This window comes from Psittacula echo (genome assembly GCF_963264785.1).
Source record: "Psittacula echo genome assembly, chromosome: 6".
In the NCBI taxonomy this organism is placed as follows: Eukaryota; Metazoa; Chordata; class Aves; order Psittaciformes; family Psittacidae; genus Psittacula; species Psittacula echo.
Window position 1 is genome coordinate 34,275,252 of NC_137743.1, and position 22,477 is coordinate 34,297,728.

The 22,477-nt window shown below is 36.5% G+C and overlaps 1 protein-coding gene across 1 annotated transcript in view; it reads left to right on the plus strand.

Annotated features, from left to right (window-relative positions):
* Positions 1–9,761: 9,761 nt before the first annotated feature.
* The window catches only part of ACMSD (aminocarboxymuconate semialdehyde decarboxylase), a gene marked incomplete at its 3' end in the record, with an annotated part of 24,560 nt that continues 11,844 nt past the window's right edge, over positions 9,762–22,477 (plus strand). The window contains exons 1-4 of the mRNA XM_080621355.1: positions 9,762–9,910; positions 13,205–13,249; positions 19,060–19,156; positions 21,389–21,438. Coding sequence (XP_080477481.1) covers positions 9,854–9,910; positions 13,205–13,249; positions 19,060–19,156; positions 21,389–21,438 — 249 coding nt within the window. The 5' untranslated portion in view covers positions 9,762–9,853. The remainder of the gene's footprint in view (positions 9,911–13,204; positions 13,250–19,059; positions 19,157–21,388; positions 21,439–22,477) is intronic.

Genomic DNA, 22,477 nt, shown 5'->3' on the forward strand with positions numbered 1-22,477 from the left:
CTATTCATCAGGGACTGTAGTGACAGGACAAGGAGTAACGGGCTAAAGCTTAAACAGGGAAAGTTTAGATTGGATATAAGGAAGAAATTCTTTACTGTGAGGGTGGTGAGGCACTGGAATGGGTTGCCCAAGGAAGTTGTGAATGCTCCATCCTTGGCGGTGTTCAAGGCCAGGTTGGATGAGGCCTTGGGTGGCATGGTTTAGTGTGAGGTGTCTCTGCCCATGGCAGGGGGTTTGGAACTAGATGATCTTAAGGTCCTTTCCAACTCTAACTATTCTACAATTCTATTAAATTCTGAGACTTTTGAGTGAGCTGTGGAGAACCACATAAAACAAGTAATTTAACTATATTTCAGTTGTATTGTTGAAGTGCCTTCAAACTGCAAACTGCAAGTTCCATTAAATTAGAGCAATTAGTTTCCTTTTGTCACTTGAGATGAAGAGATTAATTGTAGGTTTTAGTTGGTTAACAATATTAGAAATTTCTTATTGTTAATTGTATTATAGGTTAATTTTTATAAGCACATGTATTTTGTTACTAGGATCCAAAACTTCAGAGCTTCACAGGTGGTATCAAATGTTATTACTAATTAGCAGATTTTCTTATGAAAAACGTTAGTGATAAGGACTTCCTTTATTATTTGGTAAGTGGTGAGCATTTACTGAAAACTGACACATGAACCCCCCTATCTGAAGTGCATGTTCTACATTGCCTTCCAACTGGTAGTGAGCCAGGCCCCCAGGAAATTTTCATACATGCAGTTTAAGAACATACTGCAGAGATGAGCAAGCATCTCTTGCTTGTTCAAGTTAGAAAAATGGATATTTGGAAGCATGTATTTTCTTTCTGTTCCTAAAAATGCTGTATTACTGGAGACAAAGGAATTTTAAGATCCATTCATCAACCAATGAATTATATTAATGTGTAAAATATTCATTGCAAATCCACTGTACTTAGCAACAGTTCAACCCAGTTGTACTTTGACATTGCTGTGTCAGCCACAAAATCAGACAGCACAAGCTTGCGTCATTTACCAAAAGGCAAAATCCATTTCAATCAATATGAAATGAGTGCTTTATGTGTATATCGCAATCACTGTTTGGTGCTCTGTTTTAATACACTACAAATTGCAACCTGTAGTATTCAGAGTGAGCTGCACAAACATTAATAACAAATTACGATTTATAACAGTTCTCTTTTTTTGGGGCACCATACTGACATGGACGATCAGATGTAATCCAGAAATGGCACTCTAAACTGGCCTTGCACTTAATTACTGAACTCTGGGCAAATTTTACCTCATTTAAATTCTTCATTTAAAGTGGTCTGTCTTTACAGTGGCTCAAAACTATTTTTTGAACCATTAGTTGATAGATCTTTTCTGAAAAGACTGGATTTCCTGATGACTTCAGTGAGCTTTCTGTTGGATTCAAACTGATTAATTATAATAGATTATTTCTAAAGCATCTGCAATTATTTTTAGATCATAGGAAAGTTAATATGAAATATTAGTTTAAGATGAGTGGCAATGCCCTCAAAGAAAAAATACACCTCAATTAGGAAGTGGCTTTGTTTATGACCTTCACACTCAGAAGCGAACACAGATATTTTGATGTACCTGCAGTGCAGTCGTAGCTGTAGCTGTGACCAAAAGAGTGCAAATTCCTTAATATTTTCCAGCAAATAAAGAAAAAAAAAATCAAGAAAATAAGTAAATTACACTTTAAACACAGTCAAAAAGTCGTGGAGCTTTTAGTAATTGTGAAGAAGGTTGTTCATCCAGAGAGGATGTTGTTAAATTCAAACTGTTGGAATGAAAAGAAAAGAAGACAGAGAAACTAAGTATGATAGTTGAGAAAAGAATTCAAGTTGCAGTCTTAGTGCTACATAAATTGGCAGTTGCATTGGATTAAGTCTTTGGTCTGGATTTTGTATGATATACACTGTAAATCAAAGTGCACTTCACAAGCTCCTCTGTGAAAAGAAGTTTGGGGTATTTTTAAGTGGCTCACATGATTGTTTAGCTGTGATCATAATATAAATTTACTGAATCATTTTTGAAAACACACTTTTAAGATTGTAACTTGGTGGAGCTTTTATGCTTGCTAAAGCATATCCAACCAAAATGACTCCTCAGTGGAGTCCGAGTTAGTGATCTGAACTCACTCCAGAGTGCTTTCAGTATAAATCTTCAAGCCATTCTTTCTGTGCTGTCTTTGTGTGCACATAATTGTTAATGGAGCTTGTTGCATGTAAGTATAAGCAGAACTGAGGTGAACACTCAGGTGTGAATGCAGCAATTAGCATTTGCTTAACTTAGTAGTGCTACTAATTCCAGTGGTCCTACTGTGTTTTAAAGTTAAGCTCAAATTTAAATATTTATTAGTGGGTGTGAACCAAAGCACATCTTTCCATTTAGAACTGACCATTCCCAGGAAAGGCAAACTGGAGGTATATTACTGAGGAAATAAAAATCTTTCTTAAAAGCCATGGTAAATGTTAATAAGTAGCTTTCTAAAGGAGAAAAGACAATACAACAGATAATATTCTTTCCTATTCCACTTGTGAAACTCACAGGCTAAAATAAGATGATCAGAGCTGGGTGACTGAATTCAATCATGGCCCACCATAGTACATAGAGTTTTCTAGTCAGTGATGGATTTGGCTTTGGGGTAGTAATTATTTGTAAAAGTAACCAGGACTTACAAACTCTTCTTTTAGTTGAGGTGTTATCTCCAGAGGTGTTCTGTGATATTAATACACAGTCTTATGTTGCTTGTCATGGTTGGTTTACTAAAGTAATCCAATTCCTAGCCACTCTCATGCTAGACCTTGAAATAAGTGGACACATTAACCGTGTATATAGTTATACTTATTTACCTGTTATGTAAATGTCTTACAGCATATTTCCAAATCATTTCTTAGTCAACAACAGATTGAAATGCATAAAGCATTTTGAAATATTACTAATTTGATTTTCTGTTTTGGAATGGAGCTTTCATTTGGAGACCAACTTACTATTTGTACCAGGATTTTCTTTTTGAGACCTCTAGTGTATTAACAAAAAAAAAAAAAAAAAAAAAAAAAGAAGGAAAAAAAATTCTTCTGTTGACATTCATCCAATGAGTTGAAAGCCACATCTAGTAATGATGAGGCACAGCTTTCAGACAGAAGATTAGTGATAGGTTGGATATTAGGAAAAATTTCTTCACTAAAAGGATTGTCAAGCACTGGAACAGGCTGCCCAGGGAAATGGCAGTGCTAGGTTAGCAGTTGGACTCAGTGATCTTAAAGGTCCTTTCCAACCTAAATGATTCTATGATTCTATAATCCTATTGTATATATTCACAAATCAAAAATCTACGCATTTGTCACTTTAGCTGAAAAGAAATGATCAGATAAATTGCAAAGTGAATAGGTACCAATTTTGCTGCCTGGTTAACACTTACTAGTCAGAATTTTGCAGTTTGCATATCACTTTTAAATCAACTTGTTTTAGCTAGTAATACTTTTTTGTGTTAAAGGTTGTGTAATGTTGAACAGTTACTCATTAAGTTATCTTAATACAATGAACTGCTAATAAGATACTCTGTAAACCTCTACTGAATAACAGTTCTGAGCCTGTGAAACAGCAGTATGGCCTCTTCTGCATTACAGAAATATAGTCTGACCCATATGTAGTATCACCTTCTGATTCAGCTGTAAACTCAGTTGTGACCAAACAATACAGCAGTACTTCCAGCAGTATTCATATTAGATTTGCCTGAAGCACTGCTAACCATCACATAAGCCTCCACAATGCTAGTCTTCACTCAAGGACAACACCAGTGGGAGAGTTGGTGTATCATGACTGACTCACAGTCCCGCAGCAACAGACAGTGTTTTTTCCAACTGACACCATTTTCTGTTAGGTGTTTGTATTAAGATGGCCAAAAGTTGGCTTTGATTGCTGGTATGGCTTCTGTGGAAGAAGTAGAATGAGTAAAAGCTTTAATATATTGCATTTTTCTTAATTCTTGTGATAATCTGTATTCTCACTGTGGTCCATAATTTTAATATTTTGTGAATTTCAAAAGAAACAATTTTGAGGCATAAATTCTATCTTGGAATTAATGTATGTGGAAAAATAAATCCTGAAAGTTAAAGACAGAAAAATGTTTGTATCTGAACTCAGCAAGTGAAAGCAGGCTCCAGAAATCCTCTGTGCAGGCATTCCTCTGCCAAGCTCCCTCCTCCAGATGAATGAATAAATGCAGCTGCAGTACTAAACCCTAAATATTTACATCATAAACATCTGCATAGTTGGGTCTTTGCTTTGGCACTCACTGCTGTAATCTACAGATAGCAACATTCCTGCCTCTCAGAAGCTCAGTAAATGCATCATCAGTTTAAAGCCGTGGCTAACTACTTGTACAGCGTTTAGTGGGAGCCAGGGTTTCATCTCTAGTCCCTTGCAGAAGATCTGTTTGGTGACAGGGATTCATAGCTACTCAAAAATGATGAAACATAAAACCTCATGCTCAAGCAGACCTTGAGGACCCAGGAAGAAGCCGGTTTCATTAGCCTAGACCTAGTAGCACAGAGGAGGCATAAGCACACTTCTGCAGAGTTCGAGAGGCAGGTGTAGGAATTTGTTGAAGCAGCTGAACAAATTCAGAAACTAGATTTTTCTGTTGGTTCCTTAGCTTCCTTTCCTAAGTAGTAAAAGCTTGAGAAGACCATTCTTATCCACAAAATTCAGATACCCCCAGTGGCACAGAGAGGCCTCTACGAGGAGAGAAAGGTGGGGATTTGTGTATCTGGCACACAGGAAAAAAAGTCATTAAGACAACATTTGGCAACAGTTACTACTTATTTATTTCAGACACCAACCTTCTAAATATTTGCAGCAATCTCAGATGTTACCATGAGGTATCAACTTGAAAATTATGACTTTTTGATATCAGTATCTGTAAGCTTTACTCCATCTGTTCTTTCTGGCCCACGTTTATGCTACTGGTATCTGTCTGGTTGCTCCCACCGCACAAGAGTGACACTTGGCCTGATACATTCTTAAATGAAGTCTTTTTATTTGTCTATGTCTACACATAGGAAAAAAATTATTCTATTTGTACTCACATTTTGGAAAATATCTATTTAATTATCATTTTTGATAGAACATTTCTATTCAAGATAAATGGTAATTGTAAATTTCAGAATTGCAGTTATAGTGTATTAAGAAAATAGTTAACATTATTTTTAAGAAAGCCATATTTTTTCTTTTTGTTTAAAATACTAGTTGAGTTTCAACCATGTAATATTTCCTAGAAACCTGAAAATAAATGAGGATTTATTACAGCTTAACTTATGCAGCAGAGAACACTGTAATAGTCAGGAATCTGGCATAGGACACTGGCATAGGCAGTGTTTGTTTTCACCATGGTGTGATTCATCAGAACTCTTGCTAGGCTAGTAGTCACAAAGCAGTGCAGTGTGCTGCCAAAAGCGTCAGCAATCTTGGCCACTTTTACACTACAAATTTTAGTGACACAACTGTGGCAGCTGGGGCAGGTCTAATAAAGAGACCACCCAATGAGCATCATCCTGAGCTCGTACAACCATTAAGTTTCACTATGCAAATTTAATAGATTAGCTCTTGGAAGCGTCAGAGATGCATCAGTACAGCATCACATCTAAACTAAAAAGCCAAGCTTCTCAGCAAGGCTAAACTGGCTCAGATACTGACCAGCATCAGCTCTGATGCTTGTGTAAACAGAGGCTCTTTCTGTAATTTGTTTCTGCAGTGGTTTTTGAATAACAAAATGAAAACTTTACTTGTCTTCAGTATTTAATGATGAGTATGCCTGCTCTGCTGCCATCTCTGGGATACACCTTTGTTAAGGACTTTACTGATGTAACTGTAGCAGGACATATCCTCCTGGTGTACTTGTGCTAGGTATACTGATGTTTTCCTGTAAAAAATAGCATCTTGAGATGTAAAGCACTTGAAATCTACATATGGACAGTGCTACATGGGAACAGCATAACGCTATTTCTCATTAGAAGGGAAACCATAACCATTGTTATTATTCCACATAGAAGGGAAACCATACCACCTCCACTAAAGTCTGTGTTCTCTGGGATCCCAGAAGAGGATGAAGCTCCATGATTAGATTAATTTAATAGGAGATGTTCAATTATTTGACACCAAACAAAAAAAAAAAAAAATTACTGACTTGCATCCTTTCCAAATGTGACATTTCCAAGCAGGTCTGTAGTGGCAGTCTCAAAGGACTAGTGCAGTCCCCAGCACAGCCAAAGGATAACCTGTTGCTAAGCAACCAATATAAGTGCGCTGCTGAACATTTATTTCATTTGGAAAGGGACATATTACTTAAGTACTTCATCTTAGTTGCTGAGCACAAAGAGTTTTTCACTTGTTTTTGCAGAGCTGTGTACATGCATAAAATAGCAAATTTGCACAAACAAATGTGCAATTTAAAGAGCAGGTGCCAGAGAACAACATGCAAAACTAAAGGTCTGAAAAACTGACACCAGTATTTTAGCCCTTTTTAACATCAGCATCCTGAATGTTTGTGTTCTTTGTTCATCCTACTTGAAAATGGGCTGCCTGGATAGCATGTTTGTGGCAGACACATGCTATGTTTACCAATGTTTGTTGATGCACCTCTTTCGAAGAATGCTGTGACATGGTTTTCCCACTGATGTTAGGAGATACTTTCTCCCTAATAAACAAAGTCCAGAACTGGATCCCCACTTTCCAGCCTGAAGACACCAAATCTCAGATTCTGTAACTGTTTGAGAAAAGCAGCTAAATAGCTTCAGAAAAGAGCATTTAATGGTCTACATCTAACACCATTTTCACTTTAGTGTTTGTCCCTTTAGTGAAATAAAACTCTCTAGTTCTGTTAGACTTGCATCTGCTTATCTAAAATCAGCCTTGGCCTGAATAGTCTTTAGCTAAATTGTCCTGAAGGAGTTGTTCATTATGTTTCACAGCCTAAACTAACACAAATAGAAAACAGATAATGCACAAAAAAATATGAAGCTGGTCAAAATCAAGAATGCAGTTTGGTTTCTAATGGCCATAATAAATGTCTATGATCTTAAAGACATGTATGCCATGCATCAAGTGTATTGAGGCAGGTGGGGCATGCCATGTGTGGAGGAGGCTACTTCTGACTGGAAAGAAGTCTCTATGCATTTTAGTTCTCCTCCTTAGCAGATGTAACAAGTATGTTCATTGACTGATCTCTCTTATTTTTTTCTGACCAGCTTTGTGGTCTCATCCAAATGCTCTAGGATATAAATTATTTGTGGACAGCCCAAGAATGGGTATAGTTCAGGTCTGATATTGGCCCAATACAACTTTCTGCTGCCCCAGACACTTCTGTGCCCCAGACGTGAAAGTTTCTATCTGGTCATGACCTCCTGCTTACAGTGAATTTAAGCTGAGTTCTGCCTGTGCAGGACCATCTGACCCAGCTGCAGGTTTTCCTGGATACTCTTGTCAATTCCCGCGCCTCTGTGTCACACTCCAGAATTTCACAACCAGGAGGAGATAGATAGCAAGGTCCATGCCAAAAGCCATCATGTTGCACTAGGACAAACTCAGCAAGGAGACTGAAAGACGTAAGTCACTGTTACCAGACACATTGTACAAAACTTCAGTGAGGGTATCCTGTTTTTCAGACCCGAACACAAAGTAGGTAGGGGGTGCCTGGGTAGCTGAAGATGCATTTGTTCATATCCACTGACGGTCTTTCTGCTGCTGATCCAGTGGATCATGTTGGATATAAACAGATGTCTTACTGTCACTTTGATCAAGTAAATGAATACAAATTTTGCCTTTACTGGTATTGTTTCCAAATTATATGCTTTGTTATGTGAAATGCAGTGTGAGAGAACTTCACTGTTTGCAAGCTAAGCTGTGTCTTCGGAGCAGCAGCTAACAATGACATCTTCTGTTACAGCTGAGAAAACTAAAACACAGTATTGAAGAAATGCTGCTGATCTCTGCATGGTAGTCTGCAGCTATGGTGACTTAAGAGAAAAACTAGATGCCTTAGGCTATTCAGATAGACCAATTTCTTCCTGCCCCTCTACTTTCTATGCTTAAATAGGGAATTGTCTTCCAGACATCACTGTATGGAAGGACTCACCTTAACTTTTTGCCTTATGTCTATGGATTCATTGGATTCACAATGCAGAGTTCCCACAGCTGAATCAATACTTCTTTCTTACCTCTGCTACTGTGTTTACAGAAACATTGCTTGCCAAAAGGCTAACACTGTAGATGTGCTTGGTCATACAACATAGCTGTCACATTTGGGAGCAAGAAAGCAAATTTGCTAGTTAACCTGGCAGCCTGGTCTAGAAGAGATTTGTTTTGATTTCAAGATGGAAATAATTGCAATTTTCAATCCCATGGTTTTGATCTGTCAAAGTGAATTATTGGATGTCCTGCTTCACTTAGGGAATACTCTCACAAAGCTGCTGCTTCCTATTTCTTTTGAACTTTAGTCTTCAGTGATCTCACATGGCAGAAAAACACGCCATCAAGCAAAGAAAACGATCCTGCCACAAGGAATTGACTTGAAGAATAAATAACTGTAAGAAGGTTAACTGACCACATCTAAAGCAGGCTTGCTTAATGAGTAAACAAGCAGGGAAATATAAAAGTCCTTTTTTTCTTTCTTTTTTTGTTGACTCCAAACAACATAACAAAATTAGAAAAAGGATTAAACAAAATGGGCCACTTTTTTTTTCAGATTGCTTGATTTCAAGTTGCAAGACTCACAATATCATTTGCTTTTGAAAAAAAAAAAAAAAAAAATTTTCACTAGAAACAAATTAATCAAGAAATGGTTAACCAGCTTTTGTAAGATTAGTAGCGTGTGAGTAGCATACATTGAAATAAAGTTACAAAGGTCATAACTTACAGGGAAAAATACAGCAAAGGATATCTCGAGGAAATAAATGTAATGCTAAATTGAGCAAAGAGCAAAACATGAGATGTAGTTCACAGAAAATCTGAGCTAGCTCCAGTTAAGCTTAATTTAGGATGCAGAAACTGTTTGCCATATTAGCTAGTGAGCTACACTAGCATTAATTGCTAAAATAATTTGAGGCATTCTCCTTCCAGATCTTGAGCTAGATCGAGAGCCTGTAAGCACTGTTTTGCAGTAGCATGTGTAAATATCCTAAGTGAAGCAATAATGAGAAGGGGGAAATAAAGTGCAGAGCATAGATTTGGCTACAATAGATTTGGCTACAATTCAACATTTCTGTGTTTGTTTGTTTGGGTTTTTTTACATAGTTTTAAAGAAATTGTAGGGTTGGAAAGGACCTTAAGATCATCTTGTTCCAACTGCCCCTGCCATGGAGTTATGACTGTTTACCAAGGGTAGGTTATATGCTCTCTACAAATTGTTGTAGATTCTAAGAGGGAGAAAGGAGGAAATTCAAGTCAGCATGTTTAGTGCATTTATTCTAATTCAGGTTCATTGAATGATTTTGAACTGTAAACAAGTTTGCATTTTAGATTCTGTGTAAAATAAATCCCTTTCTAGTGCCAATATAAACATGTATTTTCCCTTTGCCTTCAGTCAGCTGTAGTTTATGCATTAACGGGAACTTTCTGCTAGAAGCTTTTGTTCTTTCAGAGAGCCACTCCTCCAGGATTTAGGCTCCCTGGTTGGCCACTGTACCCTAGCTCTCCTGATAAAACAGCAGATGGATCACAACAGCGGCCGAAGTTAATAACCTGCTGAACCAGACACAGGAAGGATAGTAGCAAGTACACAGAAAACATTTTCATTGAAGGAGTATTCCTCCTTTGATACTTTAAAAATGAAAATTGATATTCATAGCCACATTCTACCTAAGGAATGGCCTGACCTAGAAAAGGTAATAAGAGTTTAGATATTCAGTGCCTTATGTTATCAGCAACCATTTCTACCAGTGTAATTTTGAAAGAGCAGTGAATGAAGGGTTCTGTTATAAATATCTCTAGGCTTTTGTCTAATTTGAATTTTTTTTTTTTTTTTTTGATGTAAGATATTTGTATTGCTTTACTTTGCAAAGCAAGAGTCCCACTAAGAAAGGGATGAATAACTGAGCTCTGTTCCCCACTCTTTGTTTAGTCTGAAGCAATTCTTATATTTTAGCTTGGGCTTTTTTGTGAGACCTAAAATTGCCAAATAATCATGTGTAAGTTCAACTTTCTTGATAAAACCAGACCTTCCAGGTTCCCAGATGGTATTCCCTTTTGGTTTAAATAAGAGAAATAAGCAACTATTAGACAAGATTAATTTTACCTAAGACAAAAGTCATTCACCTCTTATAATCACAGGCATAAAGGTCATTAACTTCAGTAGGACTGGGGTCACTCTAAGTACAGTTAAGTGATGATGATAGTTTTATTAATATCGGGGGGGGGGGTTCAGTTACTGGAAAAAAGTAGCATATTGTATTAAAAATACAAAATATCAAGTGCTAGAACATTGAAGCTATAAGTCAACTTGAATTTATTTAGAATCTTTGCATGTTGTTGTTACTATTGTTATTGGTATTATTCTTAATATTATTCAATGGAAAAAGTCATTCTTGTCAGTAATAATTTTCATCATCCTATGAAAAGTATTTAAGAATGGAAAGTGAAACTAAAATATATATAGTTTATACACAAAAATAAAATTATTTTCGATTGAACTTTGCATTTGGGTTTCCAGGATAGATATGTTTTATAACTCTTCAATGCTTCCATTCATGATAAAATATCAGAGTAGCAAAGAGTTTCATTGTTGCTTCTTTCCTTACTGTAATTCTGTGCTGGTTGTAGTTTGAATGAACATTCCATGTGTCTAACAGTAGTATGGAACCATTGGATTTCATTGTGCCTCTCTTTGACAACAAAAGAATGCCATTATCTCAGCTATGTGCTTAGGCACTTGACACACTAACTGAAACTGGTTTATCCTGTACCTTTCTCTCACTTAATTATTTTGAAGTTGATGATGGCAAAATCTCAGTAAGTGTTTCATATGTATTACCTCTGTGTTTCTGTGATTTTAAACATGACAGCCCAGTATCAGTTCAATATTAGCCAGAGAGCAGCTGGAAAATGTAAACAGCATGTTAGAAAAAACGTCATGAGAAAACTTGGTATTAAAAGCATACATAGGATCATTTCTTCATTAGTAGTGAAAAATAACATCATTATTCATAAAACCACCTGGAAAGGAATGTTTGTTTCTCCATTTACCAACAAAGGTATTTTTAAACACCTATTTGAACTTCCTATTTGCAATAATAAGAGCTCCTCAATGAAAAACAAATATAGGCTGGATAATGTAAGTGAGGTGACAGATATTTTTTAGAACAATTATGTCTGGTTTAAATGGGTAGGAGTTTAAATATCCAGACTACAAAGACAGGTTGCTCTTGCTTGTTTCAGATTTTGCTGTCCTTGTTGGTGCAATATCCATATAAAACCGCCTATAAAATTCCTTCATTCTGATTTTATATGATTTAAAAATATTATATTTTTCTGTATGTACTTTAAAAGGGCAATAAATTCACTGAGATAAAATCATCAGAAGAATCTCATGATGTTCACGGATGTACATCAAGACTGAACTTGCTGTTGTTAGTAGTGTTGCATTTATTTAAACACTGATAAAAAGGCAAACAATCAAATTTTTAGAACTTAATTTCCACCTGCTAGTTTTTGTTTCCTCTGTTGTAAAGATTGAGCTTTTCAATGGTTTATTATGGGCCCAGAATAGAAAACAACTCTCAGAATTCCCTAGAGTCCTCTAAAAAGTCAAGGCATTAACATAGTTTTCTATATCTCATGCATGGAAAAACAATGAGGCAATCCTAACATGCACAGTAAACTTTTCTTTTTTCTTTTTTTTTTCCCAGCCTTATAAATACTGAACCCTGAACCTAGATAATTCTATTGTAAAGATACTTACATAAGAGCTTAGGAAACCATAGGTATGACATTTCATAGAAACAAATGAAATAAGGAATACATCCAATTAGGAACTGAGGGGGAGAAAGAAGAAAATAAGTTCAAAACCAAAGCAGTGAGGTATTTTGTTGCCTAAATGCTCCTTTAACACCTTTAAAATACTTGTTTTCTGCACAGCTTGCAATTGCAATTAGCATGGAGCTAGGGAAAATAAGTTCTCATCAGGTGTCACTCACAAAACTTTCCATAAACTTACACATTTTTTATCAATATAACCTAATAAAAATAAAACCTAGAAATCTATGAATTTAAATAAAATGTATGTTTTATTACAGAGCTACATATCTAAATAATACACAGCCTCAGTCATTAGCATCTCTGATTGGCTGAAGCCAGGAGGCTTGGCTCTGCATGCTTACATTAGGAAAGCTTTCAGTGGCATTACATCATGATTTGTTACCACAGGAAATTCAGGTCTGTATTCAAATCATTTAGACATCAGTGAAAGAAATGCGTGCTTTTATGTAGTTCCCATTGAAATGTTTCTTTACAGAAAAATGGGAATTCTGAACATTTTTTTCAGTCTATTATGGTATTTCAAGATTTCATTTCTTTCTAGTCTGATAATTTATGAAAGTAAAAGAAAATTGGTACCTTTTGCAGGTTTTGGTGTTGGGGTTCTTTTGTGTAATCAATTTTGAATCTCTCTGGAAGAATCAATGAGCGTCTAAGCTTCTCCCTTCTAGCTCCTCTTGGCTGTTTAAATATTAATAGCCAAGAGTCTGACCTTGATTCCTACTGCTGAATCATGGAAGCTGAGAAGTGGAATCAATACAATTTTGTGCTAATGATTAACTGATCACAGATTGGAAAATTGTCAGCTCAATTTTCATATTGACAACTACTTGATTTAATTTTTTCTGTCAAAAACATGCATTAGAACCTCAATATAGTAAGCAACTTTAACCATTTTGAAATCAGTTGTAAGACTTATTTTAAAATGTTGTTGAACTGGGAGCTAAAAGTTCAGCTCTACAAATACCGTTGGTCCAACCCAGTTAAACTTCAGGACTTACACTGAAGTCTGGGGCTAATCATAGGCTGAAAGCTGAGCATGTGTGTTTCTCCTGAATGAGGTACTGCTGGATTGTAAGAACTGAGATTTTTATTATTATTATTGCAGAGTGCTAACTAGCACTGGCTTTTTCTTCTTTCTTTCACAGAGATACGGGTATGGTGGATGGGTACAGCTGGATCATCACTGCAAGGTTTGGACTGTTTGGTGCTGTAAGCTGATCTTGGAATATCTAAACTGATCCTGGAAAATCTAAGCTGAGCATCAGGAATACATGCTCACAGTAAATCTATTAAAAAGCAAAGTGGCAGTAAGATGAGCTATGTCTGATACAGATTCGCTAGATGTCTATCTTCTATGAATTAATATCACTCCAAGCCCTAATGTGCCTCAGTAGAACTTTTTGCTTGAGAGCTGAAACTCACATTCCCTTGTATGAACCAGTATTCATTTTTCATCATCATCTTATCATGGATAGCTCTTCAATAAGATAGGTCAGCCAGCCTGAAGTAACGTCATCATCTGTATGAGAAGCAAAACCAAAAGGAACTGGTATTTCAATAGCAGTTAAAGATGAGAACATGTCTTCACATCTGAGTGAAAGAGGAAGAGTAATTTCTGTAACTTCATGATAAGGAGAACAAGTAGCAGAAGAGTAGGGACCATTATGTATAAAAGTAGGAGTGTGAGGTTTATTGGCAAGTAAAAGGCATGCTGGGTCTGATTTTACCTACCTTGTTATCACCATCCATTCTATTAACTTTGCAAAGGCACACCTGAGCTACATTAGTACAACTGGAACAACATGCCTCCATGTACGAGTCTGTGATAGCATTCAGAACCCATCTTGCTGGTACTGAAGTTAGCAAAATACATGGATTTACTCTAATGCAGACAGAACTGGTTTCTAAAGGCTTGATTCTGACCTCACTCAGAGTAGAGCAAATCGGCAGTAATTTTAGTGAGACAGTGACACAAAAATGTAAAACTTCTGAAAGCAAGATCAAAATGTTGCAGTTTATCGTTTGGTAAGAGCATTTAAAAAATACTAGTATTACTGCTTTTTTTTAGGGGAGGGCACAAGGACCTAAGAGAGTTACGACTGGTATGGCAAAATAATTTCCTTTGTACATTACTATGTATGTTAACTGTACCAGCCTGTTTTAAAGATGTTGCCTCTATTACCAAAGAATCATAGTATGGTTTGGGTTGCCAGGGACCTTAAAGATCATCTAGTTCCAACCTCCTGCCATGGAGAGGGACACCTTCCACCAGACCAGGTTGCTCAAAGGCCCTTCCAACCTGGCCTTGAAAAATTCCAAGGATGGCACAAGCCACAGCTTCTCTGGGCAACATGTTCCAGCATCTCACCACCCTCACAGTGAAGAACTTCTTCCTAATATCTTGTCTAAATTTACCTTCTTCCAATTTAAACCCATTCCCCCTTGTCGTATCACTACATGCCCTTGTCAAAAGTCCCTCTCCAGATTTCTTGTCAGCCCCTTTAGGTATTGGGAGGCCTCTCTAAGGTCTCCCCTGAGCCTTCTCTTCTCCGGGCTGAACAAGCCTGGCTCTCTCAGCCTGTCTTCATAGGAGAGGTGCTCCAATCCTCTGATCATCTTGGTGGCCCTCCTCTGGACTCACTCCAACAGGCCCACATCCTTCTTATGTTGGGGCCTCAGAGCTGAACACAGTACTGCAGGTCTCACCAGAGCGAAGTAGATAATACAATCATTTCAATATGTCAGTCAGATATCCCTGTCTGTCTCAACACTGTCTCACATCAAGCCAGCTTACTCCTGTGACCTGTCAGCTCCTCACTTCCAGGACTCTTTTGGAGAGCATGTCACTGCAAATAGCACTGGCTTCCAGAAAGAGGGAGATTAGAAATATGGCATTAAAAAGAGGTCTCAGGAGACCTCAGTTCAGTTTCCATCCCACTTCTTATGTACCTGTTCTAACCTGAAAAATTTCATCTCTAATTGCCAATTGTGAGTTGTACAGATACAGAAGGGATAAAAGAAATGTGAGGCATTAGCCAGATAGCTAAGGAAAAAATAAGAAACCAAGAGGACTTGTGTGGATAAAAGCAGAAAGAACAATGTGCATATAGTAAGCTGCAAGACAAAAGATGCAAAACTGAGAGCATGAATAGCTCAATACAGAGAGTGAGCTCATAACCCACCTAACGAATGTGAAGGGTGCAAGTAACTGTCTAAACCCAGCTATGTTATATAATGGCAGGCTATATGCAGGGGTTAATCTGTGTCTGTCTTCTGAAATTCAGACATAATATCAATGTAGGAATTCTGTACTGGAAACTAGAAGAGTAAGTGATAAAAAGATTTAGTACTTAACATATTCAGGATGGCAGTGCTTCTCCCTATTTGGGTAACCTTATAAAAAAATAGTACCCAGTCTTCTTTATTGCTTGGTATTTTTGTGTATGATTTGGCCAATTCTTTCATTCTCTGTAGAGATTCAACACTTTATTTGTCTTTAAAAAGCAAGACTTGCATCTTCCAGGTAATCAGAGTATTCAAATATATAATGCCTGTTAATTTCAGTGCGTCTTGACATTCCCTCATCCTTTTGCTACTTCACAAAATCATACTTCTCTGTGATTGTGTATATGCTTATATTAACTGGGAAAAGCTGATAAAATGGATACAAAACCGTGTCTGTTTATTGCAATCTAGTGATATACACACTTGTCATTATATAACATGCAAGGCTGTCCTGTCAAATGCCTGACAACCATTTATGAAAAAGGATGACAGAATATGAGGGTTGGGGACAAAAATGAGGAGCAAAGAAATATTATGCTGAAATTTCAGATCTGATTATAAGCAGGCCTAGGAGGGGAGAACAAGCCACCTGCTGAACCAAAGTGTGGATGGCACAGCTTCTGAGATACATGGTAAGTGCAGGAAGGAGAGAATTATTGGAGACACTTTTAGTAGCTTAGCTGTTTGTTACAGGTCTGATGCTAAAATTCCTTGCTAAAAATAGTTTGCAAAGGAGCCTTGTGGCAAGTCAGTAATAGCCTTATGCACTCTGCAGAGAATTCTGTCTAGCCTACTTCTGTCTGAAAATGTTGCACGAAAAAAGTGCATGGCAAAATAAAATCCTGTTCAGATACATGGAGCTGGGGAAGTTAACTCTTCAGATTAAAAAGAACCCTAAAAGCTTCTCATATCATTCTGTGAAGAAGTATCAGGGCCAAACTGGAAGAAAATAATTAAATGCATTTTTAAAGTACAGTTTGGGATGTGAGTGAGTAGTTTAGTGATGGGATAATTTTAAATGTAGTTTGCTGAACCAAATCAGCCTGCTGGACTTAATTCTTAAATATCTCTCTCTTAATTGCCACATAAATTAATTAAAGCCTTAAGTATCAGACAATGTTAGGAATGGAATGGAATGGAATAGCCTAGAAATAAACTGACATAGAATAGCATAGAAAAATAGGACTTCTTCAGCTGTGACCTTAGAAAATAGCGTTAACCTTGCAAATAGAAATCTGTCTTTTATGACATTTTCAGTGTTTCATCCATGAAAATTTTTTTCCTGATCTATGTTTCATTCTTACTAGTGCTAAAAGCTCTAAGAATTGTTTCCCAGTGGAGTAATATCTCCATTTAAAAATATCAGGTGCAGGTTTGTGGCAGTGTCTTAGAGACCATGGCAATATTACTCATTTTCCAGTCACCGTGTTGCTGGACCAAGTCTTTATATCCTTACATAGACAAGCATGATCATGTTTTCAGATGATCATGTTTTGCTTTACTGCATAATCAAGTTTGTTGTTGCCAACATACAATACTGTCAGCTCAGCCTTGACCCGTAGTGTATTCACAAAGAATCAGTTGATGCAAATGTAAAGAGCCAACAGTTCAACTAGTTCTTCAATAAGAACAGCACATGGCTTTTTAGAAACCTTTCTTATATTGAAACCCTGTTGCAGGTTTATCTAGATATTGAAGTACCAGCACTGTCAAAGTTGCTAGTAAAGTTACAATCTATCTAATTTCGCATTCAGTATTGGCAGAAGAAAGTATGAGCAGGTAAGCTGCAATACCTTACCTATGTCTGAGTAAAGAATTAAGTTGCCTATGTTCACAGATATACTCCCAGTGGTAATTCAGTGAAATCCACACAATCTATTCATATGTGATGCAATGCTTCTTTCTACTCTGTCCTTTTCTCTACTCACACCAAAATATTTTTCTATTAGGCAATTTGTGTCAACGCACTGATTTTTTTTTTTAATGTAGTTAAAAAATGTTAGAATTATGGTTAAAGTATCCAGCTATGGCTATAGTATCTAGTATGGTTAGAGTAAACTGCATTACTCCATGCTAGGAGAGCATAGTTAGAGTAAACCTTTCTGTCAGGTTGGAAAATCAATTTTACCAGAACCTGAAGTATTCTACCAGAGGATTAGGACTATGTAGTTGTTATTACCAACTCTTAATATTTCACAACCTGTGATTCAGCTAACAATTAACTTGACAGTTTGCCAAAGCAGCACCATTAGGTTTGTTGAAGAGAGCTTTAAAATATTCATTAAGGCAGTATATTTGTGAATGATGCATAAAGTTAATAACAAATTCAAGGTTAAGAGCAGTCTGACTTCTCAGAAGGAGGGGACATAAACCCGGCTCTGAGAGAGATAGGGAAATTTTATTAGTTATTTCTGGTTTAGCATATTAGTAGCAAATATTTTGATGTAACAGGGTTTTTATTAAAAAAAAAAAATAGTCAGGAACCTAAATAAACCAATTTTGTGAGGAAAAAATAAAATGGCCTTTGGAGAGAGAGAATTCCTTTTCCAGAAGGGTCGGAAGACTGCCCTGCACTTGGCTTCTATTTACTGTGAAGATGCAGGAATAGCAACTGTGTTTTCTCATGTGGTTTTCAATTTTCAGCTGCAGATGCAGTGTGTTCTCTGTGCAGTACATCTGCTACATGACCACGCTTACTCATCCCAAATAGACAGGGTCATTTGGACCTTCTGACTTTCATCCATTTCCATTTATCCCTAGCTTCAAGCAACCAAGAAATACTCAGGCCTTGCAAGTATTGGTGAATTGTATCCCATCAATTTCTGTAAGTCTAGGCCAACAGAAGGGCTGTTTTGTCTGTTTTTACAAGTCCATAAAGGTATGTGGATACCTACAACTGTAACAATTTACTTTGTAAATGTGATGACACTGCCTACTCAACCTTTTTTGACAACTGTCAAATCAACAAGCAAAAAAAAAAAAAAAAAAAGTTTTAAAATGAAGTTTTCATGCCCATAGTTAAAGGAACACTTTTAAATATCATGACCTTGGTAGAATTTTGAACTTTGTAAGTCTGGGAATTGGTGACGTATGGAGATGGTATTACACTAACTCAGGTAATTGTTTTATACCACATTTAGGTTTTGTTTAGGTTTTTCTTTTTCCAACTACATATTATTCAATAATTCTTCTTTTCTCAGGGAGAAAATATAATCTGATGACAACATAATAGGTCTCCTTTAGTCTCAGTATTACTGGTAATACGAAACAACTGGACTGAAATAAACAGAGTTGCACAATTATTTCTGTAGTTACTGGAATCACTGTGAAGCTATTGACTTTAAAAGAACACACAGATACCCAAGGGGAAAATTTAGCACAGATTTAATTAGAGGATTATTTTGAGGTCAAAATTTGGTTGGAGGGTAAAATTGGATGAAGGTACCAGATACCTTTTCCAAACAAATGTAGAATGATAAACTTTGCAAAAGAAAGGAGATTGTTTTATTATGAAGAATTAAATCTGAGTTAATACATTTCTGGTTTATTAATGACTATTTTAAAATAGTATTTGATTAAAATTACCCACTGAATAAAAATAAAATAACAAATTCTGTCACTGAATTTCTGTAGGGAGCGCAATACACTCAAGAGACTATAAATTAGCATGTACTACTTTGTCACATTTATAATATATGAAAATGTCATTTCACAGGGACAGGCAAAGATGATGAAGGATGGAAAGGTTTTTAGAATTATTCAAGAGAACTGTTGGGATCCAGAAGTACGGATTAAAGAGATGAACCTATCAGGTACCTCCGTAAAGGAATTGAAATAATTTTGTCTCATTTAGAGTAACAGTGCATCTGAAAGTGCTCAATAAAAATATAAAATTGAAAAGGTTTAGCACACTGATTCGTTCATAGAGGCACAGAATGGTTTGGGTTGGAAGGGACCTTAGAGATCATCAAGTTCCACCCCTCCCTACCTCATTTGCACCCTGAAGCAGTATTTCAAACTCCATCAGGGACTGTAGTGATAGGACAAAGGGTAATGGGTTTAAACTAAAACAGGAGATGTTCAGGTTAGATATAAGGAAGAAGTTCTTTGCTGTGAGAGTGGTGAGGCACTGGAACAGGTTGCCCAAAGAAATGCTGAATGCTCCATCCCTGGCAGTGTTCAAGGCCAAGTTGGACAGAGCCTAGGGCAACATGGTCTAGTGTGAGGCATCCCTGGGGTTGGAACTAGATGATCTTAAGGTCCTTTCCAATCCTAACCATTCTATGATTCTGTGATTTAATGGGAATGCTAGAATGTCTTTGCAACCTCTCTGAAATAGGCTGCCTTGACTAGATTGTAGTCATTCTCTGAGTTAGCTTAGGGATCTTGAGGATTACCATGTCATTCAACCATAGTGTGTAAATAGCCTTTGGGCATCCTTCCCTTTCAGATATTTTCCTCAGCACTAATACCAAGTTTCTACAAAACAATTCTGCCCTATCTACTTGCTGTAGACAAAAAGAAAACATAGAAGATTTTTGATTATTTTTTTTCCCAACAGCTCTACAGGAAAGAAAATGTAATACAAAGCCCACACTACAATATTTCTCCACAAACTAAACAGTGCTCAGTTAAGAAATAAATAAAAATCTTAAAGTGCGTGTTACAGCACCACCTGGTGACTTGTGCCATAAAAATGTCCCCTTTTATTACAACTCTCCAGAGATACAGACAACAGCCAATTAAGTGTCAAAAAAAGGTCTTAGTGTTTTTCATTCTTACAGTTCACCTAATGATACAGACTATGGGCCCTGTTTACTCTTTCTTGGTTGGGAAATCTGTAGGTACTTCATTCAAAGACCCTTTTCTGTAACACAGGCCAAGATAGATTATACCCCAAAATTTCACCTCCCAACATGGCATAATTTTGGAACAAAGATGCAAGGAGCTGAACAAACTAGTATCAGTCACTGTAAGGTATTATTAACTCAGAGAGATAATTTACAGCTTGCTTGCTAAAAGGCTTTGTTTGTGAAAACCCAAGAAATCTTGCCAGTAATAACAAATGGTAGCCAATGTACTAAGGAGACTAAATTAGTTGTCATAATCATATGTCCTAGGTTTATTTGGTATACTAACCTGTGTCTTGCTCTACTCAATAAAACAAACTAGCAGGGTAACCAACATCACAGTTCTGTGACACAAATAACTACAGTTTTGTTGGAGAAAATCTTTCAGTTAATCCTAACTGCCTTTTCTTATTATTTTCTCCCTTGTAAAACCCTCTGAAGAGGGTATATAGAAGTTTTTCTGATTCTTTTTCTTCCTAAAGCTAGTGTCTAGGAATCTTCAGCTGGGAAATCTACCTTTAAGTTTTATGATAAATCTGCTCAGAAGTGTAAAAATGGATTGAAACCAGATACAATGTTTATTGTGGAAAACATGGTGAATGATCTCAAACATACTAATTAAGTGTCCAGTAGCATACTTGTGGGTAATACAACTTAGGCTCTACTTCGGTACATACATAATTTTGTAGTCCCTATCCTCAACCCAAAACCATTGCTGCTGCACATAATATTAATCAGATCTTCTAAGAGAGATGCCTGAGGCAGCTTCCCCTTTTGTTTCCTACTTAAAATACTGAGAAGGAGGATAAATCATTTTGTTAAACATTTGAGTGTTTTGGCAAGGTCATTGTCTTAGAATAAGTTGTCCTAGGGTTTTTTTCTGGCATCTTTTGCATTAGTAGTTTCATTACATGTAACTATTTAGTGAAGTCCTAATTATTTTTCATTGTTTCCTCTGTTGTTAATCTGCTGGATTTGTTGTGTTCCTTCCTGTAACCTGTCACACAAAAAGTTATGGTATAGATTAGTACCATGATGCTTAGTTAGAAAAAAAATATGCTATCCATGTCACTGTTAAATCAGTCTTTCTTACCATTAAAGCTTTCACCTTCTACATTTCAAATCAAAGTGCTTCTTTATTTTCAATGTTTTATCTAAGAAAAAGGAAATTAATAACTGTTTTTTCTTCCTCAGGAGTTACAGTCCAAGTCCTTTCCACAGTCCCTGTCATGTTCAGCTACTGGGTAGGCTCCTACTGGCATATTTTGTAATTTTCATGTGTAGCAAATTTTTTAAAAAATAAATGCTTCCTCCTATGAATTAGGTGATTGAAGTAGTCACTGGAGCACTGAAGTAGATGTGGAGTTGTTCTGTTGTGAAAAAAAACCAAAAGACAAAAAACCAGTCCAGGTCAGAAAAGCCAGCAGGGTGTCCTGGCAAAACTCTGCTGTGGAGTACACTCAGTAAGAAAGAACAAGAGAACAGAATTTCTTCTGGGGACTTTATTGAGGTAGTTGGAAACAGGAAGAGAATTTACACAACATGAATCCATGGCTAGCAGGTAGACATATATGTACAGATTCCATGAAAGCTAGACATTAGTCAGCATTTTCTCATTAAAAAAGGAAAGAAAGAAAAATATATATTTGTGGTCTTTTAAATGTGGCGTGGGACTCACTGACCTAGAGGAATGCTTTGAATCTCAAAATTCAGTAGCAAATTTAAATCAGTGTGTTCCTGCATGGTGATCTTGAATACATCAAAGAAATAAAAGCAGTCTGAGAAGACAAATCATAGCAAAATGTTTTTCTAAATACATTCTAAATTTAACTATTTAGCTATATGTACAAGTCAAGCTGTTAAATGTAAACCGATACGCTATGTTAGAAATCACTGTGTTAAGCCCACATATAAGTAGTACCACTGATCTTCAGAATTTCTTTTTGAGTGACATACATTTAAAATTTATTCTGGTATGCATGGGAATATTTTCCATTAAATATGTATTAGGAGGGAAAATGGGAAACTGATTGTATGGATATTGCATTTCCTTTATTCAAATTATGACTGTTATCTCCTCCTAAATGTTAGAGAGATTGGCTCGAGTTTTCTCTGTAGAATTCTCATGCTCCAGCACCTCACATTTCTTATTTTTATCTCTCCAACTCCAGTAATAGGAGAGTAAATATTTCATTGCTATGTTAAAAACTATATGCTGAGGTTTTTGCATTGGGATAGAAGAGAACAGAGGACTGGTTGTGTCCAAAGACCAGATACTTGCAT